Below are 15560 nucleotides of genomic sequence, written 5' to 3'. Positions count from 1 at the left end.
TTTATAAGTTGTCTTCATTTTCTAACCACTTTTAGAACCATTTCTAATTTTTATGAACTGCTTTTATGTTCTAGACACTTTGTATACCATTTTCCGTACCTTTATATTTCTTATAAACTATTTTTGTTTTCTAAACACTTTTTATAATATGTTGTCACCTTCTTCAAAATCTTTTTTTGAAGTGTCTTCTCCACCTAAGCTATTTTATAAGCTGTTTTCCTTCTCTAGATACTTTTTATAAGTTGTTTCTGCTTCCCAGACACTTTTTATGAGTTGTCTTCATTTTCTAACCATTTTTAGAACCATTTATAATGCCTAGAGAATTTTCATGAACTGTTTTTTTGTTCTAGACACTTTGTATACCATTTTTTATAAACTATTTTTGTTTTCTAAGCACTTTTTATAGGTTGTCACCTTCTTCGAAATCTTTTTTTAAAGTGTCTTCCCCACCTAAGCTATTTTATAAGCTGTTTTCCTTCTCTAGATACTTTTTATAAGTTGTTTCTGTTTCCCAGGCACTTTTTATAAGTTGTCTCCATTTTCTAACCATTTTTAGAACCATTTCTAATGCCTAGAGAATTTTTATGAACTGCTTTTATGTTCTAGACACTTTGTATACCATTTTCCGTGCCTTTATATTTCTTATAAACTATTTTTGTTTTCTAAACACTTTTTATAATATGTTGTCACCTTCTCCAAAATCTTTTTTTGAAGTGTCTTCTCCACCTAAGCTATTTTATAAGATGTTTTCCTTCTCTAGATACTTTTTATAAGTTGTTTCTGTTTCCCAGACACTTTTTATGAGTTGTCTTCATTTTCTAACCACTTTTAGAACCATTTATAATGCCTAGAGAATTTTTATGAACTGTTTTTTTGTTCTAGACACATTGTATACCATTTTTTATAAACTATTTTTGTTTTCTAAGCACTTTTTATAGGTTGTCACCTTCTTCGAAATCTTTTTTTAAAGTGTCTTCCCCACCTAAGCTATTTTATAAGCTGTTTTCCTTCTCTAGATACTTTTTATAAGTTGTTTCTGTTTCCCAGGCACTTTTTATAAGTTGTCTCCATTTTCTAACCATTTTTAGAACCATTTCTAATGCCTAGAGAATTTTTATGAACTGCTTTTATGTTCTAGACACTTTGTATACCATTTTCCGTGCCTTTATATTTCTTATAAACTATTTTTGTTTTCTAAACACTTTTTATAATATGTTGTCACCTTCTCCAAAATCTTTTTTTGAAGTGTCTTCTCCACCTAAGCTATTTTATAAGATGTTTTCCTTCTCTAGATACTTTTTATAAGTTGTTTCTGTTTCCCAGACACTTTTTATGAGTTGTCTTCATTTTCTAACCACTTTTAGAACCATTTATAATGCCTAGAGAATTTTTATGAACTGTTTTTTTGTTCTAGACACATTGTATACCATTTTTTATAAACTATTTTTGTTTTCTAAGCACTTTTTATAAGTTGTCACCTTTTTCAAAATCGTTTTTTGAACTATCTTCCTCTCCTAAGTTTTATGGATACTTTTTATGAGTTGCTTCCGTTTCTTGGACAATTTTCATGAGCCTATTTCATGTTATAGGTATTTCATAAGCCAATTTAAATGCTCAGATAATTTTTATAAACTGTTTTAGTTTCTCAGACACCTTTTCTAAATTGACTCTGTTTCTTTAACCCCTTTCCCCTTTTATAAGTTGTTTTCGTGTCCTAGACCCACTTTTATGAGTTAATTCCATTTCCAAGCATTTTTTATAATAGTTTTTCTTCATTTTTTAGTAATTTTATGAGCCAATTTCAATGCATAGATACTTTTTATGAACCGTTTTTGTTTCCAAGAAACTTTTTCTAAACTGTTTTCGTCTCTTAGATCCTATTATGAGCTGTTTTTCTTGTCCAGACCATTTCATAATCTGTTTTTACTTTTTATGAGCTGCCTTCATTTCCAGAAAATTTTTAGAGTTTCTTTTTCCATTTTTGAATCACTTTATGGTCATTTTTCATGCATTGATACATTTTATGAGTTATTTTTGTTTCATATACATTTTATAAGTTGCCTCCGTTTCCTAAACCCATTCATAAGTATCTTCCGTTCTCAAGCCACTTTTTATGAGTTGTCTCCATTTTCTAGTTACTTTCCAAAGATGTATGTCACTTTTGAAGCCATTTTTAATGCCCAAACACTTTTTCTAAGTTGTCCCTGTTTCCTATGTAATTTTATAAGCTGTTTTCCTTTCCTATGTCATTTTATAAGTTTGTTCTGTTTCCTAGATACTTTTCGTAAGCTGTTTTCTTCTTATAATCACTTTATAAGCCAGTTTTAATGCCCAGACACTTTTTATAAACTGTGTTCATTTCGCAGACACTTTTTATAAACTGTGTTCATTTCCCAGACACTTTTTCTAAGTTGTGTTCATTTCCCAGACACTTTTTATAAACTGTGTTCGTTTTCCAGACACATTTTCTAGGTTGTCCTTGTTTCCTATATCCTTTTAAAAGCTGTTTTCCTTTCTTATGTCATTTTATAAGTTTGTTCTGTTTTTTAAACACTTTGAGAGCTGTTTCCTTCTTATAATCACTTTATAAGCCAGTTTTAATGCCCAGGCACTTTTTATAAACTGTGTTCATTTCCCAGACACTTTTTATAAACTGTGTTCATTTCCCAGACACTTTTTATAAACAGTGTTCGTTTTCCAGACACTTTTTATAAACTGTGTTCGTTTTCCAGACACATTTTCTAGGTTGTCCCTGTTTTCTATATCCTTTTATAAGCTGTTTTCCTTTCTTATGTCATTTTATAATTTTGTTCTGTTTTTTAAACACTTTTAGAGCTGTTTCCTTCTTATAATCACTTTATAAGCCAGTTTTAATGCTCAGGCACTTTTTGTAAACTGTGTTCATTTCCCAGACACTTTTCATAAACTGTGTTCATTTCCCAGACACTTTTTATAAACAGTGTTCGTTTTCCAGACACTTTTTATAAACTGTGTTCGTTTTCCAGACACATTTTCTAGGTTGTCCCTGTTTCCTATATCCTTTTATAAGCTGTTTTCCTTTCTTATGTCATTTTATAAGTTTGTTCTGTTTTTTAGACACTTTTTGAGAGCTGTTTTCTTCTTATAATCACTTTATAAGCCAATTTTAATGCCCAGACACTTTTTATAAACTGTGTTCATTTCCCAGACACTTTTTATAAACTGTGTTCATTTCCCAGACACTTTTTATAAACAGTGTTCGTTTTCCAGACACTTTTTATAAACTGTGTTCGTTTTCCAGACACATTTTCTAGGTTGTCCCTGTTTCCTATATCCTTTTATAAGCTGTTTTCCTTTCTTATGTCATTTTATAAGTTTGTTCTGTTTTCTAGACACTTTTTGAGAGCTGTTTTCTTCTTATAATCACTTTATAAGCCAGTTTTAATGCCCAGACACTTTTTATAAACTGTGTTCATTTCCCAGACACTTTTTATAAACTGTGTTCATTTCCCAGACACTTTTTATAAACAGTGTTCGTTTTCCAGACACTTTTTATAAACTGTGTTCGTTTTCCAGACACATTTTCTAGGTTGTCCCTGTTTCCTATATCCTTTTATAAGCTGTTTTCCTTTCTTATGTCATTTTATAAGTTTGTTCTGTTTTCTAGACACTTTTTGAGAGCTGTTTTCTTCTTATAATCACTTTATAAGCCAGTTTTAATGCCCAGACACTTTTTATAAACTGTGTTCATTTCCCAGACACTTTTTATAAACTGTGTTCATTTCCCAGACACTTTTTATAAACAGTGTTCGTTTTCCAGACACTTTTTATAAACTGTGTTCGTTTTCCAGACACATTTTCTAGGTTGTCCCTGTTTCCTATATCCTTTTATAAGCTGTTTTCCTTTCTTATGTCATTTTATAAGTTTGTTCTGTTTTCTAAACACTTTTTGAGAGCTGTTTTCTTCTTATAATCACTTTATAAGCCAATTTCAATGCCCAGACATTTTTTTTAAACTGTGTTCATTTCCCAGACACTTTTTATAAACTGTGTTCATTTCCCAGACACTTTTTCTAAGTTGTCCCTGTTTCCTGTATCTTTATATAAATTTTTTTCGTTCCCCATACCTTTTCATAAGATGTTTTCGTTTTCTCAGATACTTTTAAAGATTTGTCTTCATTTTCTAGTCACTTTATAAGCCATTTTTAACGCCCAAACACTTTTTATAAGTTGTTTTTTATCGTAAAATAAAGTCGTTAATATTTATTAATATAAATTTTTGTGAAGTAATGCAACTATTGCGTTAATTTCGCACAAATTCCACGTTTTTTTGTCGTCGTTTCCAAAAACAAAAATAACAGCGACGCTGATTTATAACGCAAATAAAAATAAGTGATATAGCTGTTGTTTTTTGAAACCTCCTTTTCAGCATTATAATTAATCTCCTTCAAAACCTCCGTTGTTTTCATTCAAAAACTCTTTAAGTCAATATATTATGTAAATTCGACGAAACTCTAATTACACTAAGAAAAATACTTTCTTAATAAAAATTGTCGGAAACGGATATTGAAAAAAATAATTTCGTTGCTGGTAAATCGTTTAATATGAAGTTTACATCAATCTACGATTAAATAAATGTACAATAATCGGGATAATGAATAAATATCCTGAAAAAACATTTCTAACGACACCTGCCGTTGTAGTTGACGACGTACTTTGAGTCGTTGGAATTTCAGTTGTCGTACTACTACTAGATGTTATCTCTTCTTTATCATTATATTTATTAAGAGTATTAATGACGTAATAATTAACAAAGTCATCCGTATTATCAGCTATCAAAAACCCCAAATGACTGAAACGTTTATAATCGATGATATGATCCTCAATAACATTCGGTAAATCTTCGATCAAACGCTCGGTATCCTGGAAAATAAATATCATAACCTAAAAAAATATATAACCGATTATTTACTTACAACAAGTGATACAATCAGATCATTTTCACCGTAGTAAATTCCTATTGGTACTGATATCGCAGAAAGATTATAAGATGGCGGGTCGATACTGTCATAAATGTCTAAATTTTTAATTTTTCCGTAATCGTATCGAGCGAAATTACCTGTATAACATCAAATTAAGTAATAAAATTAATTTCTTCGAATATTTATATTCTAAAATGCTTTTTTTTCATTTAATATAATTCAAGTTAACAATTCATAAGTTACAATTGATTGGCTGGATAAGCACGCGAGGTTGAGGCCAGTGTTTGTATTATAAAAGACGAAGAACCGAACCTGGTAGTTTCGTGAACACGTACATCAAGTTTTTGTCTTTTTTGAGCTCTTGTTAGACTTGAGCTAAGACCAAAGTCCAAAGAATGTTTTGGATTTCTGTACCTCAAATTTTATTAATTGAAATCTCGTACCTGTGAGTTTCAGCTGTAGGAAGTGATTGAGATTTTTAGTGGACGTTCCTGCCGGAAAGGATCTGAACAAATTCCTCACGTTGATCTAAAATAAAAAAACGACATTTCCATACCGATTTTCGTGATTTAAAAAATACTGACTTGAGTTATTTGCGTTTTATCGAAACCTGTAAGGAAAAACAAAACTGCCGAACATAATTCTTTAATTTTATCGATTCGGCAAACTAGATCTAGACCCGTGTTCAATATCTTGAGATGCGGGAGGATTTCCGTCAAGTTTAGCGACTTTTCAGCGGCCTAAAACAAATACTGGAAGTAGATAATTACCGTTTATAATGATAATTTATAATTACCAATATCGCCGGATAATCTACGGGGTTTACGAAATTTAATAGCAAATTAGTTGTGTGATTCATATAAACGACCGGCGCTAGGGCAGCCATAACTTTTATTTTCTCGTTATATTCCGGACGAGTGGATGTTAATATGAAAAATTGAGAAGCCCCCGTCGAATGTCCGATAAAAGAAATTCGATCGTTTCCTGTTATTTTCAATATATAATCGATTGTTGATGAAACATCGTACAATGCGAGTTCGTCTAAACTAAATAATTTAATCAAAAAAAAATAAATAGATTCAGTACATTTTTTTTATATTTATATCGATACCTGAAATCCCAAAATTCTTCGTCTGTATCAGGATTTAGAGTTTTGTGTTGCCTTCCCCAACTATTTCCTCGATTGTTTCCGACCCAAACGTCGTAACCTTCATCGGCAAGTCTTAAAGGTAGAGATTTCCCAGTACCTATGTGGAAAAAATCCGCTGAACTACCGAGAAAACCTAAAAAGGAAAATACGCTCGGATTTTTGAGTCCAACTAGAGTTGTGAGTGTCTAGATAATCAGAAGAAGACTTAGCTTGAGCTACTGGATCTAAATTGAGCCCAACCTCCGAGGAAGTCGATTACGATTTACCAATACTTTTGGACTGATGAAATATGGTGTTGAAAGGAAAAGATTTAAAAGAAGTTTTGGACAGTCTTGTATAAAAGAAAACGTTGATTTTAGAGGAGGAGGTTATTGGATGGTGAAAACCACGAATTTTTTGTTCAGAAATCTTGTACAAGCCACGAAATTTGACCTCAAAATGGCGCTGAATCAGGAATGGGTTAGAATGGATCCGGATCAAATGAAGAAGGAATTCTGAGGAATTTTTTGTCCAGAAATCTTGAACAATCCACGAAATTTGACCCCAGAACGACGCTGAATCAGGAATGAGTTAGCATGGAACCAGATCAAATAAAGAAGGAATTTTGACGAATTTTTTGCCCAAAAATCTTGAACAATCCACGAAATTTGACCCCAAAACGACGCTGAATTCCTGATTCAGGTTAGCATGGATCCAGATCAAATGAAGAAGGAATTTTGACGAATTTTTTGCCCAGAAATCTTGAACAAGCCACGAAATTTGATCCCAAAATGGCGCTGAATCAGGAATGGGTTAGAATGGATCCGGATCAAATGAAGAAGGAATTCTGACGAATTTTTTGTCCAGAAATCTTGAACAATCCACGAAATTTGACCCCAGAACGACGCTGAATCAGGAATGAGTTAGCATGGAACCAGATCAAATAAAGAAGGAATTTTGACGAATTTTTTGCCCAAAAATCTTGAACAATCCACGAAATTTGACCCCAAAACGACGCTGAATTCCTGATTCAGGTTAGCATGGATCCAGATCAAATGAAGAAGGAATTTTGACGAATTTTTTGCCCAGAAATCTTGAACAAGCCACGAAATTTGATCCCAAAATGGCGCTGAATCAGGAATGGGTTAGCTTGGAACCAGATCAAATAAAGAAGGAATTTTGACGAATTTTTTGCCCAAAAATCTTGAACAATCCACGAAATTTGACCCCAAAACGACGCTGAATTCCTGATTCAGGTTAGCATGGAACCAGATCAAATAAAGAAGGAATTTTGACGAATTTTTTACCCAAAAATCTTGAACAAGCCACGAAATTTGATCCCAAAATGGCGCTGAATCAGGAATGGATTAGAATGGATCCGGATCAAATGAAGAAGGAATTCTGACGAATTTTTTGTCCAGAAATCTTGAACAATCCACGAAATTTGATCCCAAAACGGCGCTGAATCAGGAATGAGTTAGCATGGAACCAGATCAAATAAAGAAGGAATTCTGACGAATTTTTTGTCCAGAAATCGTGAAAAAGCCACGAAATTTGATCCCAAAACGGCGCTGAATCAGGAATGGGTTAGCTTGGAACCAGATCAAATAAAGAAGGAATTTTGACGAATTTTTTGCCCAAAAATCTTGAACAATCCACGAAATTTGACCCCAAAACGGCGCTGAATCAGGAATGGGTTAGCTTGGAACCAGATCAAATAAAGAAGGAATTCTGACGAATTTTTTGTCCAGAAATCGTGAAAAAGCCACGAAATTTGATCCCAAAACGGCGCTGAATCAGGAATGGGTTAGCTTGGAACCAGATCAAATAAAGAAGGAATTTTGACGAATTTTTTGCCCAAAAATCTTGAACAATCCACGAAATTTGACCCCAAAACGGCGCTGAATCAGGAATGAGTTAGCATGGAACCAGATCAAATAAAGAAGGAATTCTGACGAATTTTTTGTCCAGAAATCGTGAAAAAGCCACGAAATTTGATCCCAAAACGGCGCTGAATCAGGAATGGGTTAGCTTGGAACCAGATCAAATAAAGAAGGAATTTTGACGAATTTTTTGCCCAAAAATCTTGAACAATCCACGAAATTTGACCCCAAAACGGCGCTGAATCAGGAATGGGTTAGCTTGGAACCAGATCAAATAAAGAAGGAATTCTGACGAATTTTTTGTCCAGAAATCGTGAAAAAGCCACGAAATTTGATCCCAAAACGGCGCTGAATCAGGAATGGGTTAGCTTGGAACCAGATCAAATAAAGAAGGAATTCTGACGAATTTTTTGTCCAGAAATCTTGAACAAGCCACGAAATTTGATCCCAAAACGGCGCTGAATCAGGAATGGGTTAGCATGGAACCAGATCAAATAAAGAAGGAATTCTGACGAATTTTTTGTCCAGAAATCGTGAAAAAGCCACGAAATTTGATCCCAAAACGGCGCTGAATCAGGAATGGGTTAGCTTGGAACCATATCAAATAAAGAAGGAATTTTGACGAATTTTTTGCCCAAAAATCTTGAACAATCCACGAAATTTGACCCCAAAACGACGCTGAATTCCTGATTCAGGTTAGCATGTATCCAGATCAAATAAAGAAGGAATTTTGACGAATTTTTTGCCCAAAATCTTGAAAAAGCCACGAAATTTGATCCCAAAACGGCGCTGAATCAGGAATGGGTTAGCTTGGAACCAGATCAAATAAAGAAGGAATTCTGACGAATTTTTTGTCCAGAAATCGTGAAAAAGCCACGAAATTTGATCCCAAAACGGCGCTGAATCAGGAATGGGTTAGCTTGGAACCAGATCAAATAAAGAAGGAATTTTGACGAATTTTTTGTCCAGAAATCTTGAACAAGCCACGAAATTTGATCCCAAAACGGCGCTGAATCAGGAATGGGTTAGCTTGGAACCAGATCAAATAAAGAAGGAATTCTGACGAATTTTTTGTCCAGAAATCGTGAAAAGCCACGAAATTTGATCCCAAAACGGCGCTGAATCAGGAATGAGTTAGCTTGGAACCAGATCAAATAAAGAAGGAATTCTGACGAATTTTTTGTCCAGAAATCGTGAAAAAGCCACGAAATTTGATCCCAAAACGGCGCTGAATCAGGAATGGGTTAGCTTGGAACCAGATCAAATAAAGAAGGAATTCTGACGAATTTTTTGTCCAGAAATCGTGAAAAGCCACGAAATTTGATCCCAAAACGGCGCTGAATCAGGAATGAGTTAGCTTGGAACCAGATCAAATAAAGAAGGAATTCTGACGAATTTTTTGTCCAGAAATCGTGAAAAAGCCACGAAATTTGATCCCAAAACGGCGCTGAATCAGGAATGGGTTAGCTTGGAACCAGATCAAATAAAGAAGGAATTCTGACGAATTTTTTGTCCAGAAATCGTGAAAAGCCACGAAATTTGATCCCAAAACGGCGCTGAATCAGGAATGAGTTAGCTTGGAACCAGATCAAATAAAGAAGGAATTCTGACGAATTTTTTGTCCAGAAATCGTGAAAAGCCACGAAATTTGATCCCAAAACGGCGCTGAATCAGGAATGAGTTAGCTTGGAACCAGATCAAATAAAGAAGGAATTCTGACGAATTTTTTGTCCAGAAATCGTGAAAAAGCCACGAAATTTGATCCCAAAACGGCGCTGAATCAGGAATGGGTTAGCTTGGAACCAGATCAAATAAAGAAGGAATTCTGACGAATTTTTTGTCCAGAAATCGTGAAAAGCCACGAAATTTGATCCCAAAACGGCGCTGAATCAGGAATGAGTTAGCTTGGAACCAGATCAAATAAAGAAGGAATTCTGACGAATTTTTTGTCCAGAAATCGTGAAAAAGCCACGAAATTTGATCCCAAAACGGCGCTGAATCAGGAATGGGTTAGCTTGGAACCAGATCAAATAAAGAAGGAATTCTGACGAATTTTTTGTCCAGAAATCTTGAACAATCCACGCAATTTGACCCCAAAACGACGCTGAATCAGGAATGGGTTAGCTTGGAACTAGATCAAATGAAGAAGGAATTTTGACGAATTTTTTGCCCAAAAATCTTGAACAATCCACGCAATTTGACCCCAAAACGACGCTGAATTCCTGATTCAGGTTAGCATGGATCCAGATCAAATGAAGAAGGAATTTTGACGAATTTTTTGCCCAAAAATCTTGAACAATCCACGCAATTTGACCCCAAAACGACGCTGAATTCCTGATTCAGGTTAGCATGGAACCAGATCAAATAAAGAAGGAATTTTGACGAATTTTTTGCCCAAAAATCTTGAACAATCCACGCAATTTGACCCCAAAACGACGCTGAATTCCTGATTCAGGTTAGCATGGATCCAGATCAAATGAAGAAGGAATTTTGACGAATTTTTTGCCCAAAAATCTTGAACAATCCACGCAATTTGACCCCAAAACGACGCTGAATTCCTGATTCAGGTTAGCATGGATCCAGATCAAATGAAGAAGGAATTTTGACGAATTTTTTGCCCAAAAATCTTGAACAATCCACGAAATTTGACCCCAAAACGACGCTGAATTCCTGATTCAGGTTAGCATGGAACCAGATCAAATAAAGAAGGAATTTTGACGAATTTTTTGCCCAAAAATCTTGAACAATCCACGCAATTTGACCCCAAAACGACGCTGAATTCCTGATTCAGGTTAGCATGGATCCAGATCAAATGAAGAAGGAATTTTGACGAAATTTTTTGCCCAAAAATCTTGAACAATCCACGAAATTTGACCCCAAAACGACGCTGAATTCCTGATTCAGGTTAGCATGGAACCAGATCAAATAAAGAAGGAATTTTGACGAATTTTTTGCCCAAAAATCTTGAACAATCCACGCAATTTGACCCCAAAACGACGCTGAATTCCTGATTCAGGTTAGCATGGATCCAGATCAAATGAAGAAGGAATTTTGACGAATTTTTTGCCCAAAAATCTTGAACAATCCACGCAATTTGACCCCAAAACGACGCTGAATTCCTGATTCAGGTTAGCATGGATCCAGATCAAATGAAGAAGGAATTTTGACGAAATTTTTTGCCCAAAAATCTTGAACAATCCACGAAATTTGACCCCAAAACGACGCTGAATTCCTGATTCAGGTTAGGATGGAACCAGATCAAATAAAGAAGAAATTTTGACGAATTTTTGTTCAAAAATTTTGTACGAGCCACGAAATTTGACCCCAAAGTTTTTACTAGAGATATTTAAAAGTGATTTCGTTTTTTTTTTTTATATTCTAGAGTATATTTGGAATCAAATAAATAAAGCATATGTACAAAGATTCAGATAACTTATCTTTTATCAAAATCAAAGTTCAAGTAATCGAAAGCGACTCACAAATATTCCAAATGTTCGAATTTTTCTAATAAATAGAAATTCCGTAAAACAATTTTTTAATTAACTAATATTTTTTCACCTAATTTTGAGCATCGAAATTTTTCATTCTATCACCAGAAACATTAAACAACGATTTGGACACACCTTCCAATATTTAAGGTAAATTTCAATCAGTTAAAGTGAATAAACTATTTCTATGGATACAGAAAACATCCAATTCTGGTTACCAATAGCAAAATAATCAATATTTTCCTATCTGTCAAGATCATTAGCTTCGAAACGAAGAATAACTATCCTCCAGACCAATTCACACCATACAGTGTATGAATCCAACTTTGAAAATCGGCATTAGCACTGAAAACTATTAGGTTACAAAATCAGCAGGTTGTTCGATGCTCTAGAATCCAATTGGTGAATTATCTTCATGCCTGCTAACTATCCGCCAACTGTCAGCTGTCTATCTGTCACGTCATTATCATGTCAACTGTCAACCAAAAGCGCGAAATCCAAATATTTCGTTCTCATTGTGTATATAATAATAAATTTACTTACCGTGCCATAATAAAACTACAGGTTTATCGGTATTTGCATATTTGGTAATCGACACACGATGACATTCTAATTTATAACCATCTTCAGTGTCTATATTGTGTGTTTCCATTTGGTATCCCAAGCCATTAACGAATTTGGTCTTTTAGAATTGAAAAATTTAGAAGAAAACTTAGATTATTATAAATGAACTTACCAAATCGAATTTAAAAACATCTCCCGAGATATTTTTAGATGTTCCAGCTACGTATACATTCGAAATAACAAAAAAAAAGTTAAATATAACTAAATTCATGGTTTTAGAAAAATATGAGACCGAATCACGTTTACGATTATCGTTTTTATCGATAAATATAAATTTGAAGTGTCAGTTAGATTTATCGATATATTTTTATCAATTGTTGCAACTTATTTTTTGTTTATTAACGATAATTATTGATAAAATTGTATGAAATATATGAATAATCATTATTCGCTTCGTTTTAGTATTAACCTTGTTGCCGGATGTTTAGTTCTAATCGGAAATCTAAAGAAATCACCCGTCGATTCGGAAACGCTAAGAATTCATGTTTGTTGACGTTTTCTAACAAGTTTAAGTAGTTCCCACATCGATGCACACGAAGTTTCGAAGCTCATTTAAACTTAAAGACACTCGTTTTTAGATGCATTATTCATATCGAGCATACAAAATTTCAACCACACATTTGCGCAATAAAAAGTTCCTAGAAAGTTTTGCTTAATGATGGAAGTAGGTAAAGACACCTCAGATATAACCTTTTAGAGTTTAAATGACATCGCAGTGCACTGGCGGAGTGTAATGTCGATTATATTTTATCCTTTTATCAACAAATTGAGATATTGTAAGAGGAAAAAGAAGACACCGTATAAAAATAACGAGAAAGGCGTATCAAAAGTGAGTATGGGAAGGAGGCAACTTATAAAAAGTGTCTAGGTATTGAAAACGGCTTACAAAGTGACTAAAAATGTCAGAGATCATATAAAAAGTGACTAAGAGATGCAGACAGCTCATAAAAAGTGTCTTTCAAACAAAAACTTTCATAAAAAGTGACTAAGAGATGCAGACAGCTCATAAAAAGTGTCTTTCAAACAAGAGCTTTTATAAAAAGTGACTAAGAGATGCAGACAGCTCATAAAAAGTGTCTTTCAAACAAGAGCTTTCATAAGAAGTGACTAAGAGATGCAGACAACTCATAAAAAGTGTCTTGCAAACAAGAACTTTTATAAAAAGTGACTAAGAGATGCAGACAACTCATAAAAAGTGTCTTGCAAACAAAAGCTTTTATAAAAAGTGACTAAGAGATGCAGACAACTCATAAAAAGTGTCTTGCAAACAAGAAATTTTATAAAAAGTGACTAAGAGATGCAGACAACTCATAAAAAGTGTCTTTCAAACAAGAACTTTTATAAAAAGTGACTAAGAGATGCAGACAACTCATAAAAAGTGTCTTGCAAACAAGAACTTTTATAAAAAGTGACTAAGAGATGCAGACAGCTCATAAAAAGTGTCTTGCAAACAAGAACTTTCAAAAAAAGTGACTAAGAGATGCAGACAGCTCATAAAAAGTGTCTTGCAAACAAGAACTTTTATAAAAAGTGACTAAGAGATGCAGACAACTCATAAAAAGTGTCTTGCAAACAAGAACATTTATAAAAAGTGACTAAGAGATGCAGACAACTCATAAAAAGTGTCTTGCAAACAAGAACTTTTATAAAAAGTGATTATGAGATGCAGACAGCTCATATAAAGTGTCATTCAAACAAGAACTTTTATAAAAAGTGACTAAGAGATGCAGACAGCTCATAAAAAGTGTCTTGCAAACAAGAACTTTTATAAAAAGTGACTAAGAGATGCAGACAACTCATAAAAAGTGTCTTGCAAACAAGAACATTTATAAAAAGTGACTAAGAGATGCAGACAACTCATAAAAAGTGTCTTGCAAACAAGAAATTTTATAAAAAGTGACTAAGAGATGCAGACAACTCATAAAAAGTGTCTTTCAAACAAGAACTTTTATAAAAAGTGACTAAGAGATGCAGACAACTCATAAAAAGTGTCTTGCAAACAAGAACTTTTATAAAAAGTGACTAAGAGATGCAGACAGCTCATAAAAAGTGTCTTGCAAACAAGAACTTTCAAAAAAAGTGACTAAGAGATGCAGACAGCTCATAAAAAGTGTCTTGCAAACAAGAACTTTTATAAAAAGTGACTAAGAGATGCAGACAACTCATAAAAAGTGTCTTGCAAACAAGAACATTTATAAAAAGTGACTAAGAGATGCAGACAACTCATAAAAAGTGTCTTGCAAACAAGAACTTTTATAAAAAGTGATTATGAGATGCAGACAGCTCATATAAAGTGTCATTCAAACAAGAACTTTTATAAAAAGTGACTAAGAGATGCAGACAGCTCATAAAAAGTGTCTTGCAAACAAGAACTTTTATAAAAAGTGACTAAGAGATGCAGACAACTCATAAAAAGTGTCTTGCAAACAAGAACTTTTATAAAAAGTGACTAAGAGATGCAGACAGCTCATAAAAAGTGTCTTGCAAACAAAAGCTTTTATAAAAAGTGACTAAGAGATGCAGACAGCTCATAAAAAGTGTCTTGCAAACAAGAACTTTCATAAAAAGTGACTAAGAGATGCAGACAACTCATAAAAAGTGTCTTGCAAACAAAAGCTTTTATAAAAAGTGACTAAGAGATGCAGACAACTCATAAAAAGTGTCTTGCAAACAAGAACTTTTATAAAAAGTGACTAAAAGATGCAGACAGCTCATAAAAAGTGTCTTGCAAACAAGAACTTTTATAAAAAGTGACTAAGAGATGCAGACAACTCATAAAAAGTGTCTTGCAAACAAGAACTTTTATAAAAAGTGACTAAGAGATGCAGACAGCTCATAAAAAGTGTCTTGCAAACAAGAACTTTTATAAAAAGTGACTAAGAGATGCAGACAACTCATAAAAAGTGTCTTGCAAACAAGAACTTTCATAAAAAGTGACTAAGAGATGCAGACAGCTCATAAAAAGTGTCTTGCAAACAAGAACTTTCATAAAAAGTGACTAAGAGATGCAGACAACTCATAAAAAGTGTCTTGCAAACAAGAACTTTCATAAAAAGTGACTAAGAGATGCAGACAACTCATAAAAAGTGTCTTGCAAACAAGAACTTTCATAAAAAGTGACTAAGAGATGCAGACAGCTCATAAAAAGTGTCTTGCAAACAAGAACTTTCATAAAAAGTGACTAAGAGATGCAGACAGCTCATAAAAAGTGTCTTGCAAACAAGAACTTTTATAAAAAGTGACTAAGAGATGCAGACAACTCATAAAAAGTGTCTTGCAAACAAGAACTTTTATAAAAAGTGACTAAGAGATGCAGACAGCTCATAAAAAGTGTCTTGCAAACAAGAACTTTTATAAAAAGTGACTAAGAGATGCAGACAACTCATAAAAAGTGTCTTGCAAACAAGAACTTTCATAAAAAGTGACTAAGAGATGCAGACAGCTCATAAAAAGTGTCTTTCAAACAAGAACTTTC

At 33.6% G+C, this 15560-nt stretch overlaps 1 protein-coding gene across 1 annotated transcript; it reads right to left on the bottom strand.

Moving 5' to 3' along the window:
• Nucleotides 1-4558: 4558 nt before the first annotated feature.
• LOC130444195 (lipase 3-like) lies at nt 4559-12397 on the bottom strand. The gene is made up of 8 exons (XM_056779247.1): nt 12198-12397; nt 12005-12143; nt 6073-6244; nt 5758-6007; nt 5546-5701; nt 5405-5489; nt 4956-5098; nt 4559-4902 (listed from the first exon to the last, which is right to left on the bottom strand). The coding sequence occupies exons 1-8, from the start codon at nt 12294-12296 to the stop codon at nt 4591-4593; spliced, it is 1356 nt and encodes a 451-aa protein (XP_056635225.1). The 5' UTR covers nt 12297-12397; the 3' UTR covers nt 4559-4590.
• Between the last annotated feature and the right edge of the window lie 3163 nt (nt 12398-15560).

The sequence above is a fragment of the Diorhabda sublineata genome, chromosome 1 (genome assembly GCF_026230105.1).
Source record: "Diorhabda sublineata isolate icDioSubl1.1 chromosome 1, icDioSubl1.1, whole genome shotgun sequence".
NCBI classification, from domain to species: domain Eukaryota; kingdom Metazoa; phylum Arthropoda; class Insecta; order Coleoptera; family Chrysomelidae; genus Diorhabda; species Diorhabda sublineata.
This window is presented reverse-complemented; position numbering and strand designations above follow the sequence as displayed.

Excerpts from the sequence above, each read along its gene's own strand:
- LOC130444195 (XM_056779247.1), bottom strand. The coding sequence starts at position 12,296 with ATGAATTTAGTTATATTTAACTTTTTTTTTGTTATTTCGAATGTATAC. Across the intron at positions 12,144-12,197 it reads ATGTTTTTAAATTCGATTTG|ACCAAATTCGTTAATGGCTT; the intron begins GTAAGTTCATTT and ends CAATTCTAAAAG. Across the intron at positions 5,490-5,545 it reads ATAAAACGCAAATAACTCAA|ATCAACGTGAGGAATTTGTT; the intron begins GTCAGTATTTTT and ends TTTTTATTTTAG.